We start from the raw sequence: 20,894 nt of genomic DNA, 5'->3' as shown, positions 1-20,894 counted from the left end.
GTTCAATTTGTTTTGTTAAATGTTAAGTGTGTGTTTGACATAGCTTCTGTAAAGGTCATAAGTGTTTTTTTTTTTTTTTTTTGCCCCCTCATTCCAAAAGCACTTATCAAAGTTCTTATGGCGTTTGGTTAATTTAAAGCATAGCTTTTGGGTCTTTAAAATCTATTTTGTATGTAGTGTAAAAAATACCATAACAAAATTTTATTAATTCTAAATACCTATATATTCAGTTATTCTTTAATGCGAACGCCCTCATTTTTTTTATACAGACATATTGTTAAATCGTGCAGTTTAACAGAGTCATTGCAGATATACTTTTATATCGCACGGTTTTATAGCGCATTGAATAATAATTCTATTAAACCATATGATTTAACAACATATCCGAATTAAAGAAAATGAGGGTGCTTGCACTTGAGAATGAAGGTTTGTGTTCATTATTTTGCCTCCTTTTCTAGATTTTTTATTCTTGGAAAATTATCATTGCACCACCTTTATTTTGTCTTATATTCATCCAACCACTACAAAATTCTAACATGTACTTTGCACCACATTTCTTTTCACATTTGTATCAACTAATCACTTTTACATTAACACTATTAAATAATTTTAATAAAATAATAATTTTATCCCAAATAAATTAAAAGACTATTTTATCTTATAAAAAATTTTAAAATTAAAAATTATAATCATAAAAATATCCCTAAATTTAATAAAAAATAAATCCCAAAATTAGAATTCTTATTTTTAATATAAAATTATAATTATAAAAATAATTGCAAAATTTTGGGATTTAATAAAAATCCCCTAAATTATTAAAATTTTAGGATTTATTCTTTTAAGAAATAAATTCAGTTATTTTAATAAAATTTTACAAAATTATAAATTTTTAATAAATAAATTAATTTATTTTTATTAAAATTTTGTAAAATTAAAATTTTAATAAAAATAATTATTAAAATGTAGTAAAAACCAGTTGAGCACCTCTATTTGGGATTTATTTTATTATTGTAGAACCAAACATACTAATGGTTAAAAAGACTTATTTTAAATTGACAACTAAACACTGAGCTGTGTTTTTGTCAATAGTTTTTAAAAATCTCTAAGTTAAACCAAATAGAGCTGAATATTTCTTTAAAAAAAAAAGAAAAGAGCCTACTATTTAAAAGTAGAGAAACCAAAACACACTTTGACATACAGGTCTTCACAGAGAAAAAGAGTGATCTAGGGTACTTATGGAACACTGTTTGTAAGTTTAGAAATAAAATATTTTAAAAAATAATTCAATGGTGTTTTGGATCTAAAAGGAACTTATCCAAACCATTCAAGCAAATAGTTTAAATACGTAGAAGTATATTAGGCAGAACGAAATTGGACACTAACCAGCGTTTTTGGAAGAGCAGATTGCCAGACTCTATGCCTTCGCCTTCCCGCTTCAATCCTCAATATCTCGGTGGGTGATGAATCGATACAGCCACGCTCAACAAAGATAATTTGGTTTTTATGTATGGTCCATTTTTGTGAGCTCGAATAATGCATTTTATTGTATTCATGTGACAAAATTACATAGAAATTAGTTCGTAGCAGTATCACGAAACCTTTCAGTTTGTTCTTAAGGTATCTGAATTGAGCTATTAAATAATTGTTCTAGGGATTGGGTGGATTTTTTTTTACAGCAAATATCTGTAAAATTGCATTATAACATTCAAAAACAAAAGGAATCACCATCATATAAAACAACCTACTACCGTATGTGATTGGAATTTGATTATAACAACCAAAACATATTTGATAAAGACATTTCATCAAATCAATTGGAGTTTCATGGCAATTAAAAGCTCCAAAGAATTAGGAGGGTTTTGTCACAGCATTTATTCCTAAATATTATACATTATCACAGAAGATAAAATATTTGCACTCGTTTTCACTACAGATCGATATAACCAGCAGCACCTGTTGAAAAATACGACTCAAAATTAAAATATTAAAATTAAAAAAAAAAACAAAAAAGATAGGAACAAGAATTATTCATTAGTAAACGAGTCGCAATCATCCTCCCACTCCAAGTTTTTTCATCATGGAGTTCCAAACTAACATCGAGATAATGTTGTTTGACCAGCATTTTTGGCCAATAGATAATGGATAGTAAATATTAACGCAAGGCATCTCAAATAATGTGGCATATTGGACGATCAAATAATATATGAAAAATTATCAACTATCAGAAGATGAATGTCATATAATTTAAAAGAAATTTTAAATAAATGATATTTGTCTATCATGAATCCATAGAACGGCAAAAAAAAAACGTAGGTGGAAGTCGTTTTTGTCTCTTAACTCTTTAAAATCGAAAAATAAAAAATGAAAACCGATGTCAAGATATAGAAAACAGTAAAAGAAATCTACCGTTGTGTTTGTGTCGCTCCTATAAATTCATTAAGAACAAATATCGTTATTTATAATTACAGTAATATTATGCATATAAAGTCAAGATACATAAATAAAAAATTCCTTGCGTACAAACGCAAGTCACATAGAAAACTCCTTTCAACGCATGGGTGTCCATATTATGCCAATTACTCAAGTTGCATATCCATGGACATGGAATATATATATATATATATATATATAAATGGATTTATAAGTTGAAAGCAACGCGTGTTTGAGATTGAGGTTAAGCATATGTAGTTTAAAAGTTACAACACTAAAATATTTGATGAACACTAATTATTATAACTTGTAAACTATGTTGATATAATTTTTCATTTATATAATGAAAAATCTATTATATCTTTAATAATTTTATCAAAATTATTATTTAAAATTTATATTTATTATATATTATTAACTTTTATTTCATAATTATAATTTTTTTTCAACAACAAACTCACGCACCCTCAATCTGGCATGAACTAACGTTGGATGATATGCTGCATCCCGGGTCTTTAATTTGCTGTAGATTCGTAAGCGACAGGCATATGATGTGGCACTATATTGAAGTATTTTATGTCCCTTATGATTTTTTTTTCTTTTTTTTTAAGAGTGGATTAAGTCACCATCACTATTAATTAAACGTCGGAGCTTAACCCCATGGGCAGGTGGCTATTGCACTTGGAATAAATATTTTATAAGCATTTGACTTTATCCGACCACAATACTTTGCCTGCTAGATAACATTAAAAAACATCAACGCTGCATATATTTCTTGTCCGATATGTCTATACATTTTTAATATAATATGATGGTATTGTTAAAATATTAATTACAGTAATTTGAATCATAGGCATAGGTCGACTTAGTTTTAGTGGGATCCCATGAAATCATTATATATATTCAACTGCATTACAACATTTACTATATTACAAGCATAAATCATGGGTTGTTTCAAAAAAATATTTATTTTCTTATAAAGACTTGCACTAAATCTTCCTATGAGGAAGCGATTGAGTGTTAAGTTCAACTTTTTACTAATCTTTTTAAAAGATATAATTATTAATTATTAAATAAAATTATAAAATTAATTAAATTTTTACCGTATATTTCTATATATGCATGTGTGATTATGAAAAGATGAACACAAATTAATTTAATAGTAAATTTAAATCCGTGTCTTTATTACCTAAGTAGTGAATGATAATTTGAGCTTCGGTCAAAAACTCAAATGATTAACTAATAAATGAAAAAAAAATATAACTAATGAATAAAGAGGATGAAAAAAAAAATTTGGATGTTCATCCTCATATTTGGTTAAATAAGTGGCCAAATTTTTATTTTAAAATGTACAAACATCCACTAACTTAATTATGAGACAATTAAAAGTTTTACCTATTACAAAACTATGAACTAAATATACAATGAAGCACTCTTTAGAAGAGAAGCTTACACTGTTACACATCAGAAAATCAACATCACTCATTAAATCTAAACACAAATTATTTGATTCCCAAGACATGAGGAGACAGCCACCTTATCCAGAATTGAGTAGCGAGCAATTGGCAAGATGAAATGATTTGAAGTTGGCACTCAAATCTCATAATGCACAGACAAAATCGCCGCTTGTCTCAATATCATCTGTATCTGCATCTGTATCCAAATCATCGAGATCCATACTTCCTCCTATTAAGCATTGCCCACCAAATTTGGGACCCTCCCCTGGTTTTCGTGCCTCCTGAATGATGCCTAATATTTCTTCAATACTCTGAGATTGGTCATTTTCATCACCTTTTTGCATGCTCCCTTCATCTTCTTCCATGAATTCTATTGGCAAATTCTTTAAGAACCATGGGTGCTTTTGAATTTCTGGTATGGTTATTCTCTGCAAAATAATTTAACCCTAATAAGTAAATTAGATCATTAACATACTAGGATCGAACTGTAGACAGATAAATAAATACACCTTTTCGGGGTCGGCCACAAAAATCCGAGATAAGAGATGTCTACACTCCAATGAAACTCTGACATAACCTGGTATTGAGTAGTGGACACTCAGAATCCGCTGCAGTAATCCATCGTTATTTGTATATTGATCAATTTATTTATAAAATCGCAACAAATAGAATTGAGACACCAGAAAGCATTTTAAAATTGGTAATAATGCAGGTTAATAAATTATAAATAACCTGAATTGTCTTTTTGAAGTTTCTTGGATCCTCTGGGTCTTCAAAAGGATAAGCCCCGACTAACATCACATACAACGTCACCCCACAAGACCAAACATCTGCAATCTATTATTTATATATATATCTCAAGGATTGATTTAAAATAGTTTTCAGTAATTAATTAGTCGGATTAAAGTAGAGATCAAGCAAGCGTACGCAGTGGGTTATAATATAACGAATTAATTTTGAAATAATACCGGCTCACCTTGCCGTCGTACTCTTTTCTAGACAAAACCTCAGGCGCGATGTAGGCCGGGGTTCCAACGGTGGATTTGGGTTGCGAGTGCAACACTGAGGACTGCGTAGCATCCAACAACAAGTATAGCAAAGTTAAATTTGATAATCTAAAACGTGAAACATTTCGATACAATCAATTTAAAATTTAAAAATAAAATAAAATAAAAAATAAAAACGTGAAACATTCACAACTTGAAAGAATCTTCTTCTAATTACCTTGGAGTAGCCGAAGTCACATATTTTGAGACGTGGTGCCTTGCTACCATCCAAGAGTGTGTTTTCCAACTTAAGATCTCTATGGCAAATTTGCTACAATTAAATGAATTCAAGTATGCATACATTTTATCAGCAAGTCTTTAAAAAAATTTAAAAAAAAAAGAAAGAAAGAAAGAAAAAGCTGCATTATCAACAGCGTACTGAACAATTTTTACCATTGAATGACAGTAGCTTACTCCGGATATTAGCTGTTGAAAGAAGTATCGTGCCTGATATACAAACAAGATGTTATTAATAATCGAAAGATAAAAGTTTTGGATGGTCTAATTATAACAGATGAGAGAGTATACACGGGGAGCACAAAATCTTTTCGGGAACCATAATTAATGATGAAAATAATAACTTAGAAGTAATGCATGAACCTCGTCCTCGCTGAATCTGCCAGCACTGCATATCCTCTCGAAAAGTTCGCCGCCAGCTGCGTATTCCATGACTATGGCTAGTTCAGTTGGGGTTAAAAAGACCTGAATATAATGTACAAGATTGATTATTAATAACATAGACCTTAAAAACTGATTACTACACGAAGGAGAAGCTACGGTTTTCGTTAGCAGAAAAATTGATTTGAACTTCAACCGAATGAAAGAATATTGTTCAAGCATGTATATTAAAGTATGTTTTCTTGGTCAGCGACCTAGCGAATTAACTGAAACAATAATTGTTTCAAGTCAGTAATTAACCACATCTTTAAGAATTTTCATTCATATATATATATATATATATATATATAGGGTAGGGTGTGGTAGCTTAACAATAGAACTATAACGAATTATTGACTTGAGAGTTTCAAATATATTTGGCTCTGAGTGATTATTTTATATTATAAGCAATTTATGAGAATGTAAATTAATTGATTAGATAGCAAATATAGAAAAAGTCAAAAGCTTAGATAAAATAGTTTTCTTATATGTTAATTAACATATTCATATCTGAATCAAGAATACATAGCGGAGTATATGTGGGGAAGAAAACTGTGAAGTGAAAAATTAGTAATACCGGAGTACGTAACCGGAAAGAAAAAACAAAAAACAAAAAACAAAAAAAAGGGTCTTGAAAATTGAAGAAGGAAGGAAGTTAACATGTGAATGATATCCTAATTATAGATAGGCTAATATTAAAAAAAGAAAGGCTAGGAAAGACGCTGCGATTCTCTGAAAGAGTTCTATTTTGAGGAGGATACAAAAGCACTACCCTTCAATACCTGTTGTTGAACATGGAGCTAAGAGAATATATATACACACACAAAGCAAAAAGAGCATGCAGTAAAAGATAATGTCACTTGGGAATTAAGGAAACTTGTTAACTTACTTCCTTAAATCTTATTATATTAGGATGCTTCAAGGCCCTGTGGTTCATAATCTCCCTCTGAACATGCTCATCAATCTTCCGGAAACCCAAAAATAAAAACTCGAATCAATGGGCAAAAGCAAGCACATAAAACAAAACCCCCACCCAGATTAGAATTCATAAAAACGAAGGAACATACAATACCTTCTGGCCTCTCTGAATATACTTGACAGCATAGAGCTCACCACTCCATTTGTCTCTCACAAGCTTAGCAACGCCAAAGTTCCCTGAACCAATATCTTTCAGAATCTCGAAACGGTCCATTTTCCAATTAGCTTCAAAAATTATTGAACGAACTTTATATTTTTCATATATATATATATATATATATATATAAAGACTGAATCTTTTCTCCGTTAATATACACACACGCACACAAGTATAAGTGCCCTGTGATACAGTGTTGTGTCTGTATTTGGTCGATCGCTACTGGTTAATTATTTGCGTTGAGAATCTCCATCGAAATCAATTTCATGGCCACGAATGCAAAAGCTGAAAAGTTTGGTGGGCTAGCAATAGCAGCTACCTAAGCTACGCCTTAATGGACTGTCAGATGACAAAAGAATGGGGTCAACGAAGACTCCAAGAGCAGACACCAACACGTGTCTCCAAAATAGAGGTTAGAATTTCGGACGCAACTGAACAAGTTGCGACCGAGGTGTTGCTTTATATCTTATCCTCTCGTTTAGGGAACTTCCCACAATTGCATCTTCCTCATGGAAATATCGTCGGAATGTAAATGTCAAAAATTTTGTATTGAAAACAAAAATTAAAATGAAAGCTTGTTTTCTCTTCCCTTAATTGAGTCAAAACAGTTTAAGCTTTAACATTTTATCAAAACAATAATATGATGCTTACTTAAGTGGAATATTTGATGTTAGTAATTATGAATACTTTTACAATTAAAAAAATACTATAAACTGTAATTTATGTGACAATATAAATTCTTTTTTTAATAGAATGAGAAAAAAAATAATACTAGAGATAAATTAACTCAAATAAAATTTGAGAAAATATAAAATTATCATAACGACCTCAAACTAATAAGGGTCAATTTGTAGGGATAAACTTAGGTGCAACTGTAGCACGGTGCCACAGTTGCACCGTAGCCTGATCCCAATTTGTAAAAGTAGCACACTTATTATTTTCTTTTTATTAAAAAATGGGCATTTCAAATAATTAATATGTTGCTTTCCACGAATGATTAACAAGCAATCTATAAGTGTTCGGTCTGTCTATCACTCGATTCACGAGTGATGATTGATTGATTGATGGACGGACGTCCATGCATTGTCTGCTCCCATGGGCTTGTATGGTAGTATGCACTTATTTATTCGAATTGAATTTGACTATATATATGGAAAAATTCTAAATTGGCCGAGATGAATTTACAACGGTATGAACATGCTTTTATAATTTATTGAATAGTTTACAATGGTTTAAAAATTTATTCAGAGCATTGTTAATTCATCCCGCATTTTAATAAATTCTAAAATTTTAAACCAAATCACCACTATATGTATGAAAGAGTGCCTTTAACTTTAAATTTTGACTTAAAAAGTAATTTAATATTTTAATAATTTATGCTAAAATAAGTATTTTTCTATTTTTTAACTTAATCATTATTGTATTAAAAAAAGACTTTTGATACCAAAATTTGAATTGATGATAAGAACTATTTTATTTAGGAGAATAGGTTGAAAGAGGGCTTGATTCCCTCAAAATTGCCATTGTTGAGAATAAAGAGTTCGATGGTTGGATTTTTGCAAAATCATAATCCATCAAGGGTGTTACTAAGAAAAAGAGTTAGAGAAAAGCTTAGAATATATTGTACTTCCTCTTTCAATATACATATTTCTCTATTAATTTATTTATTTCTCCTCTCTTCATACCTTTGAGTAGTGATATCTTCGTGTAAAAAAAATAATAGGGAAAAGGACACAGACACTCCCAACGTTTAGTAAAGGGACACAAAACCCCCTAATGTTTGAAAAAAAAATACAAACCCCAATTTCTTAACGAAAACTGTTAGTTTTAACGGAAATTATAATTTAAACGTGTAATTACCGTTATATCCTTCTAGCATATAAAAAAATAATTATTCATTGTCTATTTTGCCCATATATTATTAATAAAATTACAAATATACCCTCATTGCCCAATTTCTCTATTAAAATTTTTGTCCATATAATAAAATTATTAATAATTTTTTATCAAATTCTCTTCAAGCCAAATAATTTTAATCCATTATTCAACAATAAAAATAAATAAAATTGATTATTAATGCCATAAGAATAACAATTCTTCATATGTCAATCATTTAAACTTGTATAGTAAAAAAATTATAAAAAAAAAATGGTTAACAACATCTTAATTATACTAAATAACATATCGAATAGACATAAAAAACCACCAATAAACATAACAAATAATCCTTATATCATAATATTGTATCAAATTGATACTAGTAATCATTACAACAATAACCATAATATTTTTTGAAAAAAAAACATAATTTATTCACAAATTTGTATGACAACTCTGGCTCCTAACTTGTGAACTTCCTCTCATAGCTTGTTGGGATGTCGTTGTAGTATTGTCTGAAAGCATGCCATTATTTGTTCCCATCTGCAAACCAGTACAAGCTTTTCATTGATACATTAAGCACAATAAATCTCCAATAAACCAGACAAATTAAGAACTATATTCATCAAATAGCCATAAACAAACAAAAAAATTTTCATCATCATTTATTTATATTCCCGCATAAACATTATGCATCAAACATGTCAAAATTTTTTTGAATGATAATAAAAAGAAATAATTAAGCCATTCTAAAGGGTGAATAATTAATAAATGAGTCACCGAAGAGCTGGCTTTGTCATCTTCTGGCATTATGCCCATGGTAAGCCCACTTCTTCGGTGAAATTAATTGTCTAAAATTCTCCAAAATTAATTAATTGTCCAAAAATTCTCTAAAATTCTAGTGGATTTTGAATGATAGAAATAAAGTTAATTTAGTAAAAAAATGAAAATTAAAGAGGGAAAAACTAGTTTAAGAGTAGTGAACTGTGGATTGAAGATGCATGAGCAGCAGGTACCCGAACGAGCAGCAATGACACACGAGCAGCAGCCACACGAACGAGCAGCAGCCAGACGCAGTCTCGATCGACGCAGCGGCAGTGCGAGCAGATCCAGCAGCTTGCGGCAGCCCAGCAGTTCCAGCGACTTCCAACAGCCCCAGCAGTTCTAATAGTTTTCGGAAAACCGTGTGAGTGTGTCCATTAAGGATTTGTCAAGATCTGGGAGGAGTAGTGTCAATGCATGTGTGTTAAGCGTTTTGTTCGTGTGTGGGTTTTTGGTCAATTCATTTGTTATTAATATGCAATTACGATATTAACCTTTGACTGATTTAACGAAACTGTTTCAGTTAAGAAATAGGGGTCTGTATGTCTTTTTTCAAATATTAAGGGATTTTGTGTCCCTTTGTTAAATGTTGGGGGTGTCTGTTTCTTTTTTCAAAATAACATAAAGTATAATTGAATTGAATTTTTTTTTTATTTTGTAAGATTCAAGTTTGACAAGAATTAAAACTTGTATTATTTTATTTTCTTTAAATTAGAATACTTTGTGGGACGTAGGTCATCGAACTCGATGATCCATTCATTTATGTCATTGAATCCGGTTAATTAAAAAAAAATTGTTAAGTTATATAATTATGTAACATACATGAACCCAACAGTTACTATCAGTCACACATATAATTTTTGTTGTTTACACTTTTATATTATTAATAATAACTGTTAACTTCATATATATTACATAATCATGTAAATTAACAACAGTTAAAATTGTGGGCATAAAACCTTCATTATTTAGGAATGTGTCTGTATAGGACAGTGGTCGTGCATTTATGACAATGATGCTCGGAGTAGGTGTGCGGTTTGAGAAGATTACAAGAGGCCTTTCACAAAAGGAGGAGAAGAAGATAGGTGACAGGAGGTAGAACCGAAATGATGACGTGGACGGTGGAGAGGGGTTGACACTGAACATATAGAAATGGCAATTTAATACTGGTGGTCCCCATTTCCCCCTTTGATTGATTTGATTAGTGGGTTGTTGTGTATTGTATTCTGTTTTGTTCACCTTTTTCTTGGATGAAAGCAAAAGCACGCACGCCAACAAAAATGAAACGAAGCTACACACGCATCAGTTATCATCGCATCGCGCATTCTGGTCGACCCGAGTGGTAGCTTTTTGAATTTTTTTACTCTCTTACTTGTTATGGGATAAATCGAAGTTATTTCTTTCTTTTCTTTAATTATTAATTATTGATCCTCGTAAGAAAATTAATATATTAATGATACCTTTTTTTTATAAAAAAAAAAAATATCTATATAATACTTAACTTACATGTTTAAGACCCCATATGGTTAATTATGAAATGTAGAATTGGACCTAATTAACAAGATCATTTATATGCCCCTAGCGTACAAGTATCATTCTACTGTATCTTGCACTTTTCGACTTTTAAAGTTGTATTCTTACGAAACATTTGATTTAACTCTACAAAATAGGTATTCTGACATTTATCGAGTTTGAAATAATCAAAACTTTAGTCATATACCAAATAAAGGCCCAAACGAATATTATTAAAGACAAATTTTAAATAATGTTGGATGGAAACAATAAACATCTAACTTGTGATCAATTTATGGCTGCTTATTGGGAACGATTAAAGCTCGCTAATAATAAACGAAGCCAAGTTTAGAACAAAGGCATCGAGATTTTCCATATTTAGTTACGGGGGCTTTTTTTCCGCCATCATTGTACACACGGGCGCGCCATTATCGCAAAATATATCCCTGATGAATTGACAACCAAACTGGCCCGCTGTATCATTGGGTTTCTCAATGGATTGGATTAACTCGTTAAACCTACTAGTGCATCGTTTAAATCACTGGATTATCTTTTGACGATTACTATTACAGATCATGACCATTTGGATGAACTTGTATATATAATTTGATACCCAACCGATTTAGACATTTTATCTCTTTTGAATAGAGACGGCAGAAATCCTCATAGAGATGAGACTCTCAGGGATTTTTTCTATTGAAAGAGGGTACAAGGATGATTTGATACTCAATTTTTTATTTGAGAAATTTACATAAACGATCTTTTATCCAATTTTTTTATTCAGGAAATAGACGATGATGAGGTGGAATCTCAATCCTCTCCCTATTTTTATTTTTTAATTATTAGTGAATAAATAATACAACTTAAATTGTAAATTATTACATATTGATATAAATAATAAATATTAAAATATTTATGTTATTAAACTTTTGGGTCTAGTTAACTAGTTATAGTTTTAAATTTCTGTTCAAGACATTAAAAAGACTGGACATGATAGTGTTGGCCCAAAAGTTTTGTTTTAATTATAATATTCATTAAATATTTATTAAAAATATTTAAGTGTCTATATCAATTTCTTTTATTTCATTATCGCTATAAAAATAATTTCTTTTTCTTTTTATTAGAGGATTATAAAAATTGACGAAAATAATTATTTTAATCATTTGTATTTCTTAGTGTGACTTTTGTAATGTATTAATGTTAATATAATATATATTGTCAAACTTTATTTTTATTTAAATTTTTTTATTCTAATATGATTACATTAAAATCGAAAACTAAAAATATATTAATTATTCAGAGATCGGGACTCTCAGAGATCCCCTATTATTATTTAAGGAAAGGACATAAATTCTTTGAAGTAATTTTGAAGGGCGAAAAGACAAGGACACATGTAAAAAATTAGAGATAGGTATTGGGATGTCCGTCCCCTCCCCTTCCCTCCCCTCCCCTCCCCCATGCCATCCCTACTTTTCAATTACTTTCGATCGGATTTCGGTAATAGATCTTCTGAACTTTCAAGCTCATGTGCATTGTTTTGTAATTTTAGCTAAAGGTCACCGGATAATGTAAATGGATATTTTATTGATGGTGCAAGAAACCGTTAGGAGTATGACCTTAATTAAGTAATCTTGATTTGTGTACGTCCACAACTAAGCGATTTTGCTTCTTTTTTTTTTATTTGTAATTTTCATGATTTATGTGTGCCTACCTAAAAGATCATATAAGTTAATATTTTGCTGATCACGAACTCTATCATTTATTTTATTCATATATAACATGGATTTATATTGAATTGTCAATGATTAAAGAGTAAGGGTTAGTTTGATTATGTTGTAACTTTTTGAAATAATTAATGTTAGCTGTGAATATAATGTTGTAAGACAAAAAAAAAAAAAAAATCAGCTATGAATATAATTAGTTAAACATTTGGTAAATTTTCTTTTTAAAAGTTTTGTAAATTTTAAAATTAGTCATATGTATGTGTTTGGTAAATCTTACTATTAAATTACTGTAAAAATATAAATAACTGAAATAGACATAATGTTAAATAAAATCTATTTACACATTATAAACATGTATAAAAAATATTTTCATTGTGCAGATATAATAATTGATAATTAGAATAATAATTTTGTATTATTAATTTTATTTTTTATTTTTTGGTTATCCCAATATAATTGACCATAATTAATGATTTTATTTCTTAATTAATAAGGATATTTTTAAAATTTTATGATATATTTGAGGATATATATATATTATTAAGTATAAAATTAATTCTCAAAATTAGATTTTCAAAAGTTATTCTTTTCCTACTTATTAAAATCTATTGTAGAATAGAATAATTTTTCCAAAAGTGATTTCGACATAATTTACCAAATAGTAAAATTAATTTTTAATTTTTAAAATTACCTTTGAGCCTCACCAAAAAAAAAAAAAAAATCCTGAACAGGTCCTCAATTCTTGTATTGACAAAGTGAATTCTGGTTCTTTATAAAATTTCAAAGATCATGTAACATGTGGTTGGCAGAATTTTAGTTAGGTAGTTTATGAAATTATAATCTTGCTTCAAAATATTCAAAAATAGGCCATAACAGTCATGACAAATCTTGGCCTAATCGTGTTGAGGGCATAAGTTTGAGACATGGGACTTAAAATTTGTGATTTATATCAATGCGTCAAGGTCTAAAATTAGCATGCACCTTATGGACCATGGATTAAGATTAAGAAATGAATCATCTACTCATCTTGTCTTTGCTTACCTTTTAAATGATCATTTGACACATACATATATTATTAAATATGCATATTTTAGATGTATCATTTCATTGCGTTTATTTTTATCCTAATAGACCTCAAAAGAAAAGTCAAGTCAAAAGCAAGATGATTAGAGGAAATGAATCCTCAACATTAACACAAATAAATCGTCTAAAGGAAATCCTGGATATCAGCTCGAGTGGTTTTTCACTTTTTTGATGATTCAATGGGGGCTTATCATTTTCTTTTTATTTTGCTATCTCTTTGGAATTTCCTGCAGCCTTCTTTGCAAAATACTTTGAATACTTCAGGCTGTAGAGTTGGCACATCAGAGAGGTGGACTACGGTGTGGATTGAAAGTGATTCAATATCGGCAGTTACTTGATTTTATCATCAATAAAGCCATTTGAGCCACCATAGTGTCCCTTTGCTCGTTGGCCGAATTGTCAAGAGTTAATTGGTGAAATGCTCATTCGTTGCGCGCGCCCACCCACATACATGTATACATATGTTGGCGAGTATTGAATATAGATCAGCTCAATATTGGATCTGAATTCACTAGTGAATTGAGCCTCCTAATTATATTCTCCGATTGTTGAATTAGGAATGCCTAGGCCCCATGTTATCAGTTTTCTTGATAACATTTTTCTTTATGTATTCTCTCCCTCTCATTTTTCTTTGAATAAAGCTTTGTGTACTCATCAAATTATTCCGAAAAAAAAAAGGGTTGCGTTTCAGGTGGAATCCGCCAATCAGTAAAGAATAAACTCTGTTCTGAGTACTCGGAAGCACATCCACTAGCTTTCTTCGTAATAAGTTTCGAACACCAACAATTAAATTAATGTATAAATCAACAATTATGTTTGTTTAGACAGGATGCATTGATGATGAAAATAAATAATGAACAAAGAATAATCAAGTTGGCAGGCAATAAAATAATTAAAAGAATAAAAAAAAGAGAGGTATGGTGTCCTCAATCAGAAAGGCTTCGCCCCAACGAAGTTGCCAGGGGGATCATAGTTGCAAGTGAAAAACGTGTTGCCATTGTGGCACTTAACTCTAGCACAGCCAACGCGAGCCGTATTTCGCCAAACCACCTGAGTGTAATGGCCGCACATATCCGGAACCCTGCATGTATTAGAATTGTAGTCATAGTCTTTCACCTCATCAATCCACATTTGAATAGCTTCTGAACCCTTCATGTCGTAGTCTGCCCAGGCTAGGTTCTCCCCGAAAGGCGTGTCTGAGTGCTCCAGTCGGCAATCCCCCCTGCGTTCATTGGCGTACCATTTTGCATAATCAGCTAGCTTGTCATCCCAAGCCAACGCGGGAAGCCCCATTTGGATTCTAATTCCGTTGTGTGCATGCAGCCAGTCATCTGGGTGTCTTGAGTTGGCCATTCCCAACGTTATCATCATCAGGCTGCAAAGCAGCATCTTGCAAAACTCCGTTCTCATTCTCTGTTTCATGGCGGAATGGGGAAGGGGACGATGAGAAGGTTGGGTTCAGTTGATTTGGTCGATGGAGTTTCTGTGGCCTTTTGTTTGGTATTTATAGGATTCACAACTGGAAAATTATCGGATCAGCTTCATTCCTCCAGCAACTAATTAACTGATTTTTTTTTCAAACTTTTTTCTTTCAAATAAAGTAAAATACTTGTCGCAACACAAAAAAAATGTCTATAGCTTAGCTATTTACACTCTCCTTCAGAAGCTTAAAATAAACTCCATTCTTCTATTTATAGGAAAGTGAAACGACATACCTACCTTTATCACGGTCAAATAAAATCAATGACGTGAAAATGTTACAACAACTGTATTCCTTCCATATGATCTTTCTGTTTCAATCTCCAAGGTTCCATGTCCATGTAACAAGCTACTCTCAATCAATTATCTTTCCCATCTGCTGATCCTAAATACAATGCCGGACCGCCAATTTGACTAAGCCCCAAGACACATTACAGTATCTTTTGAGCCATGTATTTCTAATATTATATTAAACGCCACGTGGCACTAATTTCCAAGACTACAACATCCCTTTAAAATCCGATTTCAGTTCCGCGGTGCCTGTCCTATATCTCACTAATTAAACAGTGAATGTTTCTCTCATGCTTGCAATTGGAGCGATTCCAGTACATCTCAGGGTTACATTTTAATAATTAATACTAATAAAGTTGACAAGAGTTTGATTAATTTTAACCTAGAGTTCATATCCTGGGAACCTAGCGTTCACTGGCTCAAGCAGATCAAACCAGATGCAAGCTGTACCGGCAAGTCCTTGGAACAGAGAGTAGCCATGATCAGCACCGCGAGTATGTCCTGAGGTCACTAGATTCTGAGCATTATGATACAAGAAGCTAGAAAATGCATTTGCCCTTTCCACATATATGGTCTCTCCCGTCAGACGATACAGGGAAAGGAAGGCATAGGCATTTCCTGCCGCTCCATCAGCCAGTCCCACCTTCTTCACCAATCCATTCTTCCACAGAACTTCACCTGCTTCTATAGCGGCATCACGAAATTCTCTATCACTTGGAAAGACCTGCAAGATTGAAGAAAACGTAGACATATTTTACCCCAAGAGCAAAGACTATCAAAGACTTTCTAACCTCCCTGCTATTGTGTGCCAAAAGGGAAAAGTTAAAAAAATGATTTTGCTGAAACACTAACCTGCGATGCCTTGCACAGCGTGATGGCCACACCAGTTGCGCCATGAGACCACTGCACCAACTTGTCCCTCGGGTTTCCTTCACTAACGGGATAATTGCCACTCTGAGGGAACCTATTACTCATCATATACCGTAAAGTTCCTTTCACATCCTCAGCGTCTTCTTCAGAGAGGGGGAAGTGAAGTAGCACTTGCAAAATTCCAGCAAGACCATTGGCTGCACCCCAGTACCTTGTGCCATGCCATCTGTACATCAAGGGGCACGCTGTGTTAGCAGTTGCACCTGCTCTGCCCCCAGCTAAAACAGCATCAACAATAGGCATGAGAAGCTCATTAGGCAATGTCCCTGCCCCGAGATGCTTGTTTACGAACAAAGCAGCCCATAAAAATCCAGCTCGACCATAAAGGAGATCATAAGACATTCCGAATCCGCCTTCTTCTGGTCCAGCTGGGAGGGCTCTCTCTTGTGCTATCTATATATAAATAATTGAAAATATTTATTAGATACATATATTTGGTTGATTCCCATGGACATTACTGTACCAGAAAATGACAGAGTAGTTTCATGTGTGTGTGTCAAAACTTAACTTTTAAAGTGCACTTCCGTTTCCATGATATGTAAAGCTAACCCATATGGTTACATTCCAACTTAATATACCTTTCTTAAAATTTTAAGACACGCCAGTGAACAAAATTACAGACAATTTAACAGCAATAATCCTCTAGATAATTGGAAAAAGATTTAGTTTCCCATTATATTTGGTCTTCACTTTATTAAAGTGAAGGCTCCCCACTGAAGAATTTATACTGGCTTCCTAGATATATAAGTTCTTTATGCGATCCTAAATTAAGGAAAAAGTGGCTAAGGCAACTCATTTTATTAGTAGTAGTAGGCATGAATTAGCAAATTGGTAGGATGTAGACCAGACCATTGATGTTATATGATATCCGTAGCTCAAGTAGGATACCTGTCCTTTATTTCGGTAAAAAAAATATGAAACTATTTGTAAAGTGAAAATAAACTTCACATTGATATATAACAATCTGGTCCTAAATTAAGCAAAAAATGGCTAAGGCAACTCAATTTTTTAGTAGCAGGCATGAATAAGCCAAATCGGTCTATTATGAACCATCAACCATCAATATTTTATGCTATTTGGTATACCAAGCAAATATCCAATTAAATATGACACTTTTTCCTTTCTTTAGGCAAAGATGTAAACTATAACAATAGTGGAAACAACCTTCCCATTAATGCATTAATACTGACAAGGATTAAAAAGTTGATGATTGAATATAATACCTCAAGAAAGAGATTCAAGAAGAAATCTCGCCTTGAACGGTCTCCCATGCGGTTAGCCACCACGGCACCTATTGCGTAAATCCCTCCTCTACCACATAAAAATGTCACGTGCCTGTACCAAAATGATTTTTGTCCGAGCGAAGTTATTTGTACTCTTAAAAATTATTTTAAATATTTCACTATTTTATATATTTATGTGCCAAATTTAAAAAAAATTAAGTTTTACTTGCTATCCTCTTTAAAATACAAAAAAAAAAAATTATCATAGTATATTGATAATATTTCCATAAGTAACATTTTCCACATTAATGTCTGTTTCTTGAAAATATGTACTGAAAACATTTTTTATTAAGGATTTTTTTTTTAATACGGACATGCACTTAAATCATATATTTGAATCATATATTTGAGAAAGTAAAGGGAAAATATGTACTGAAAATATTTCATATTTGTTCTTAAAAATCCACCTAACATTGGTTTGGAAAGAAACCAACCCACTCAATAATTAATAGTGGCAGTATATCAATAAAATCTTGCATACACTTAAACCTTATTTGCTTTTAAAAGTTACAGCTACTCTAAAAAAAATTATAATTATAAAATAAAAATTAATAAAATATAATAATATAATTTTTAAAGAATAATTTTGATAAAATTAATAAAAATATAATAAAATTTTTACTGTATAATTATAAAATTAAATAAATTTTATTTTTAAATTATAATAATTAATATTTATTAAATACTTCAGTGAAATTTCAAATATAACCTCAATAAACATGTAATGAATTACTCAAGTCTATTCTATTTTCATGGAATATTTTGCCTTTTTTTTTTTTTTTCAATTTTAGATGATTTTACAACCTGTAACATTATTGCAAGATATTTCAGCAACGGCCATAAATAATCGGCGAGACAGTGACCTCTCTGATCTCTCAGACTGACACATGACTTCTGTTTCAAATTTTCAATCCCATCAACTTTTACTTTCTTTACAGCTCAAAAGAAAAGCAATCAAACTGTGAAATAGAAAAAGTTAAAAACCAAAATTACCTGGTGGAGTCACGCACGACAGAAGCACACGTGTCAATAATCTCTGCGGACAATAGCAGTTCCTGCTGGTTACCAGTTAACTCGTACGACCTCAAGCAGATGAAAGCTGTGCCCAACAGACCCGTATAAAGAGTCGGGTCCATCCCCCTACCCGGTTCGCCCCCACCACCAGAACCTCTCCGCCAGGTCACCTCCACCACCTACACAAGTTCGTAACACAACATCTGATAGGCTGACTAGTGCTAACAAAATTTAAACTTTGCAGCAAAAAATATTTAATCAATTAATATTACCTGGTCTTTAAGAGACACGGCAGCTTTCAGAAAAGTTTCACATGGAAGGGACATGTTAATGGCGGCCGTTGGATCGACGATGCTGTCGTGATGAAGCAAATCGTGGCGTTCGCCGTTGTTATTATCTTCATGGGCATGGCTGTCCTGAGAAGCAAACTTTACTGAAGACATGTAGTTTATGTATTATTATTATTATTTTTTTTTTCTGAAATGAAATGTCGTGTAGTTTATTTCGATGTTTGTTTTGTTTTGCACTTCAGTAATCGGTCTCGCTCGGGACTAATATATGTATTTTGCAAGTAAACAGTTGCTTAAGATGTGGGCAAAACCTGTGGGCAGAGAGAGAGAAAGAGAGAGAGAATGTGAAAACTAAAAGAGTGAAGTGTCGAGTTGCAGTTGTATGAAGGGAACGGTGATACAATGTTGTACACGTGCTAAGTTTTCAGGTTTTTTACCAATTAATAAAATTGCCAGAGTTTATGATCATTTTTCACATGATTCTATTACGAGTGGAAATGAGTAGGACCAAAAGAAAAGGATAACATATAAAATATCTTCCCATCTTGCTACTTCTATGGTGCATCAGCTGCACCATGCATCAGAAATTATAAGGACCCTTGGATTGGATGGTTGAGATAGCTTTTCAACGAGGGGGGAGGTGAAGGGAAATTGGCTGATTGATAGTAAGTAGTAACCATTAATTTGTTTGTCTTTTATCCGAACCATAAATTCAAATCCGTAGTCCAATCTTATCCTTCTCTCCCTCTCTCTTTTTAATCTTATTTTATTTTTAATTTTGTTTGATCTGATTTTCTTTGCTTCTTTACTAAAATAAAATTTTGTTTGTCCAGGATTATCATGATACAGTATGTTAATGAGACTTAAAAAGCAAACATTATAGATTTATGAGAACAAATTAAAGTTATATCTCTAATCATGGAATTGTTAATATTTAATACATTCAGTGTTACAACAATTAATAAAATTTAGATTTCATAATTAATCTTTTTTTTTTCCTGTAATATAGCATAATCTAATAGGGTCCAGCTATGGTGCAACTATGGTACCGTACCACAGCTGCACCTAACCATTAGATCTAACTATTGTAAAAAATTCAATGACTAGGTAATTAGATTCAATAGTTAGGTACAACTGTAGCTAAGTCCTAATCTAATAATACTTAGAATCAAAATTTGGTAACTCAAAATCTATAGGCTTAGCTATGAGATGGGTAGTCGGAGATAGCCTAGGCTAGCTGGAAAAATTTATTTGAGCCCCATAATTGTTTTAAAATGTTTTAAAAGCATTTGGTAAAATAACTAATCTTTATATTAATCGTTAACACAATCCTTTATAATGTCTATAAATTTAATAATGTTCATATAGTTCCTAATAGAAATCCTATATATATATATATAACTAAACAAAATGAATAACCGGGGCTCGAAGTGGGACATGGAGGGGTCAAAATAGCTCTACTCCGTTTTAAATTAATCGGTCATCGGCCCATCAGATCACCCACCACAAGTTATTGTTACTATTAACGAACAGATCAGCAGCAGCAGGCACCATCTATCTACCAATTTTAAGTTTTCAAACCGAACACGTCACCTCTTGCTTTGTCAGTACATGCCTTGGTAAGAAACTGGGACAGCACCAGTGCAGCCGGTATTGGGAACTAAAATTTAAAGGCAAATTCTATCTTACGTGCATGTAAGATACATGCCTCTCACATGAATAGTGTATATGTGGGACCCACACACTATTCATGTGAGAGACATGTATCTTACATGCATGTAAGATAGGGGATCCCAAATTTAAAAGGCGGCAATGACTCTTGTTAAATGATCTCTTGTCAATTCACGGACTACACGTTGAAGA

At 31.9% G+C, this 20,894-nt stretch overlaps 3 protein-coding genes and 1 long non-coding RNA gene across 5 annotated transcripts; all 4 read right to left on the bottom strand.

The window, feature by feature from the left end:
- Positions 1 to 3,742: 3,742 nt before the first annotated feature.
- LOC102623202 (serine/threonine-protein kinase SAPK2) lies at positions 3,743 to 7,053 on the bottom strand. Of its 2 annotated transcripts, XM_025096131.2 has the most exons (10): positions 6,894 to 7,053; positions 6,663 to 6,745; positions 6,480 to 6,554; positions 5,534 to 5,635; positions 5,327 to 5,380; positions 5,112 to 5,204; positions 4,864 to 4,956; positions 4,620 to 4,724; positions 4,397 to 4,495; positions 3,743 to 4,315 (listed from the first exon to the last, which is right to left on the bottom strand). In XM_025096131.2, exons 3-10 carry the CDS (start codon positions 6,525 to 6,527, stop codon positions 4,031 to 4,033), a joined length of 879 nt encoding a protein of 292 aa, XP_024951899.2. In that variant the 5' UTR covers positions 6,528 to 6,554; positions 6,663 to 6,745; positions 6,894 to 7,053; the 3' UTR covers positions 3,743 to 4,030. The 2 variants fall into 2 exon arrangements, with proteins under 2 accessions (XP_024951899.2, XP_006466260.2); XM_006466197.4 differs by having other exon boundaries at positions 6,663 to 7,041.
- A 1,881-nt stretch (positions 7,054 to 8,934) lies between these two features.
- Positions 8,935 to 9,850, bottom strand: LOC127898722 (uncharacterized). Its single transcript, XR_008050565.1, has 2 exons — positions 9,620 to 9,850; positions 8,935 to 9,146 (listed from the first exon to the last, which is right to left on the bottom strand). It is a non-coding gene; the product is annotated as an uncharacterized LOC127898722 (long non-coding RNA).
- A 4,660-nt stretch (positions 9,851 to 14,510) lies between these two features.
- LOC102623483 (pathogenesis-related protein 1) lies at positions 14,511 to 15,258 on the bottom strand. The gene has a single exon (XM_006466198.4). It carries the CDS (start codon positions 15,164 to 15,166, stop codon positions 14,675 to 14,677), a length of 492 nt encoding a protein of 163 aa, XP_006466261.2. The 5' UTR covers positions 15,167 to 15,258; the 3' UTR covers positions 14,511 to 14,674.
- Positions 15,259 to 15,406: 148 nt separating this feature from the next.
- On the bottom strand, positions 15,407 to 19,382 carry LOC102623772 (lanC-like protein GCL1). Its single transcript, XM_006466199.3, has 5 exons — positions 19,014 to 19,382; positions 18,721 to 18,920; positions 17,668 to 17,779; positions 16,367 to 16,837; positions 15,407 to 16,238 (listed from the first exon to the last, which is right to left on the bottom strand). The coding sequence occupies exons 1-5, from the start codon at positions 19,182 to 19,184 to the stop codon at positions 15,897 to 15,899; spliced, it is 1,296 nt and encodes a 431-aa protein (XP_006466262.2). The 5' UTR covers positions 19,185 to 19,382; the 3' UTR covers positions 15,407 to 15,896.
- Between the last annotated feature and the right edge of the window lie 1,512 nt (positions 19,383 to 20,894).

Source organism: Citrus sinensis, chromosome 7 (assembly GCF_022201045.2).
Source record: "Citrus sinensis cultivar Valencia sweet orange chromosome 7, DVS_A1.0, whole genome shotgun sequence".
Lineage (NCBI taxonomy): Eukaryota > Viridiplantae > Streptophyta > Magnoliopsida > Sapindales > Rutaceae > Citrus > Citrus sinensis.
This window is presented reverse-complemented; position numbering and strand designations above follow the sequence as displayed.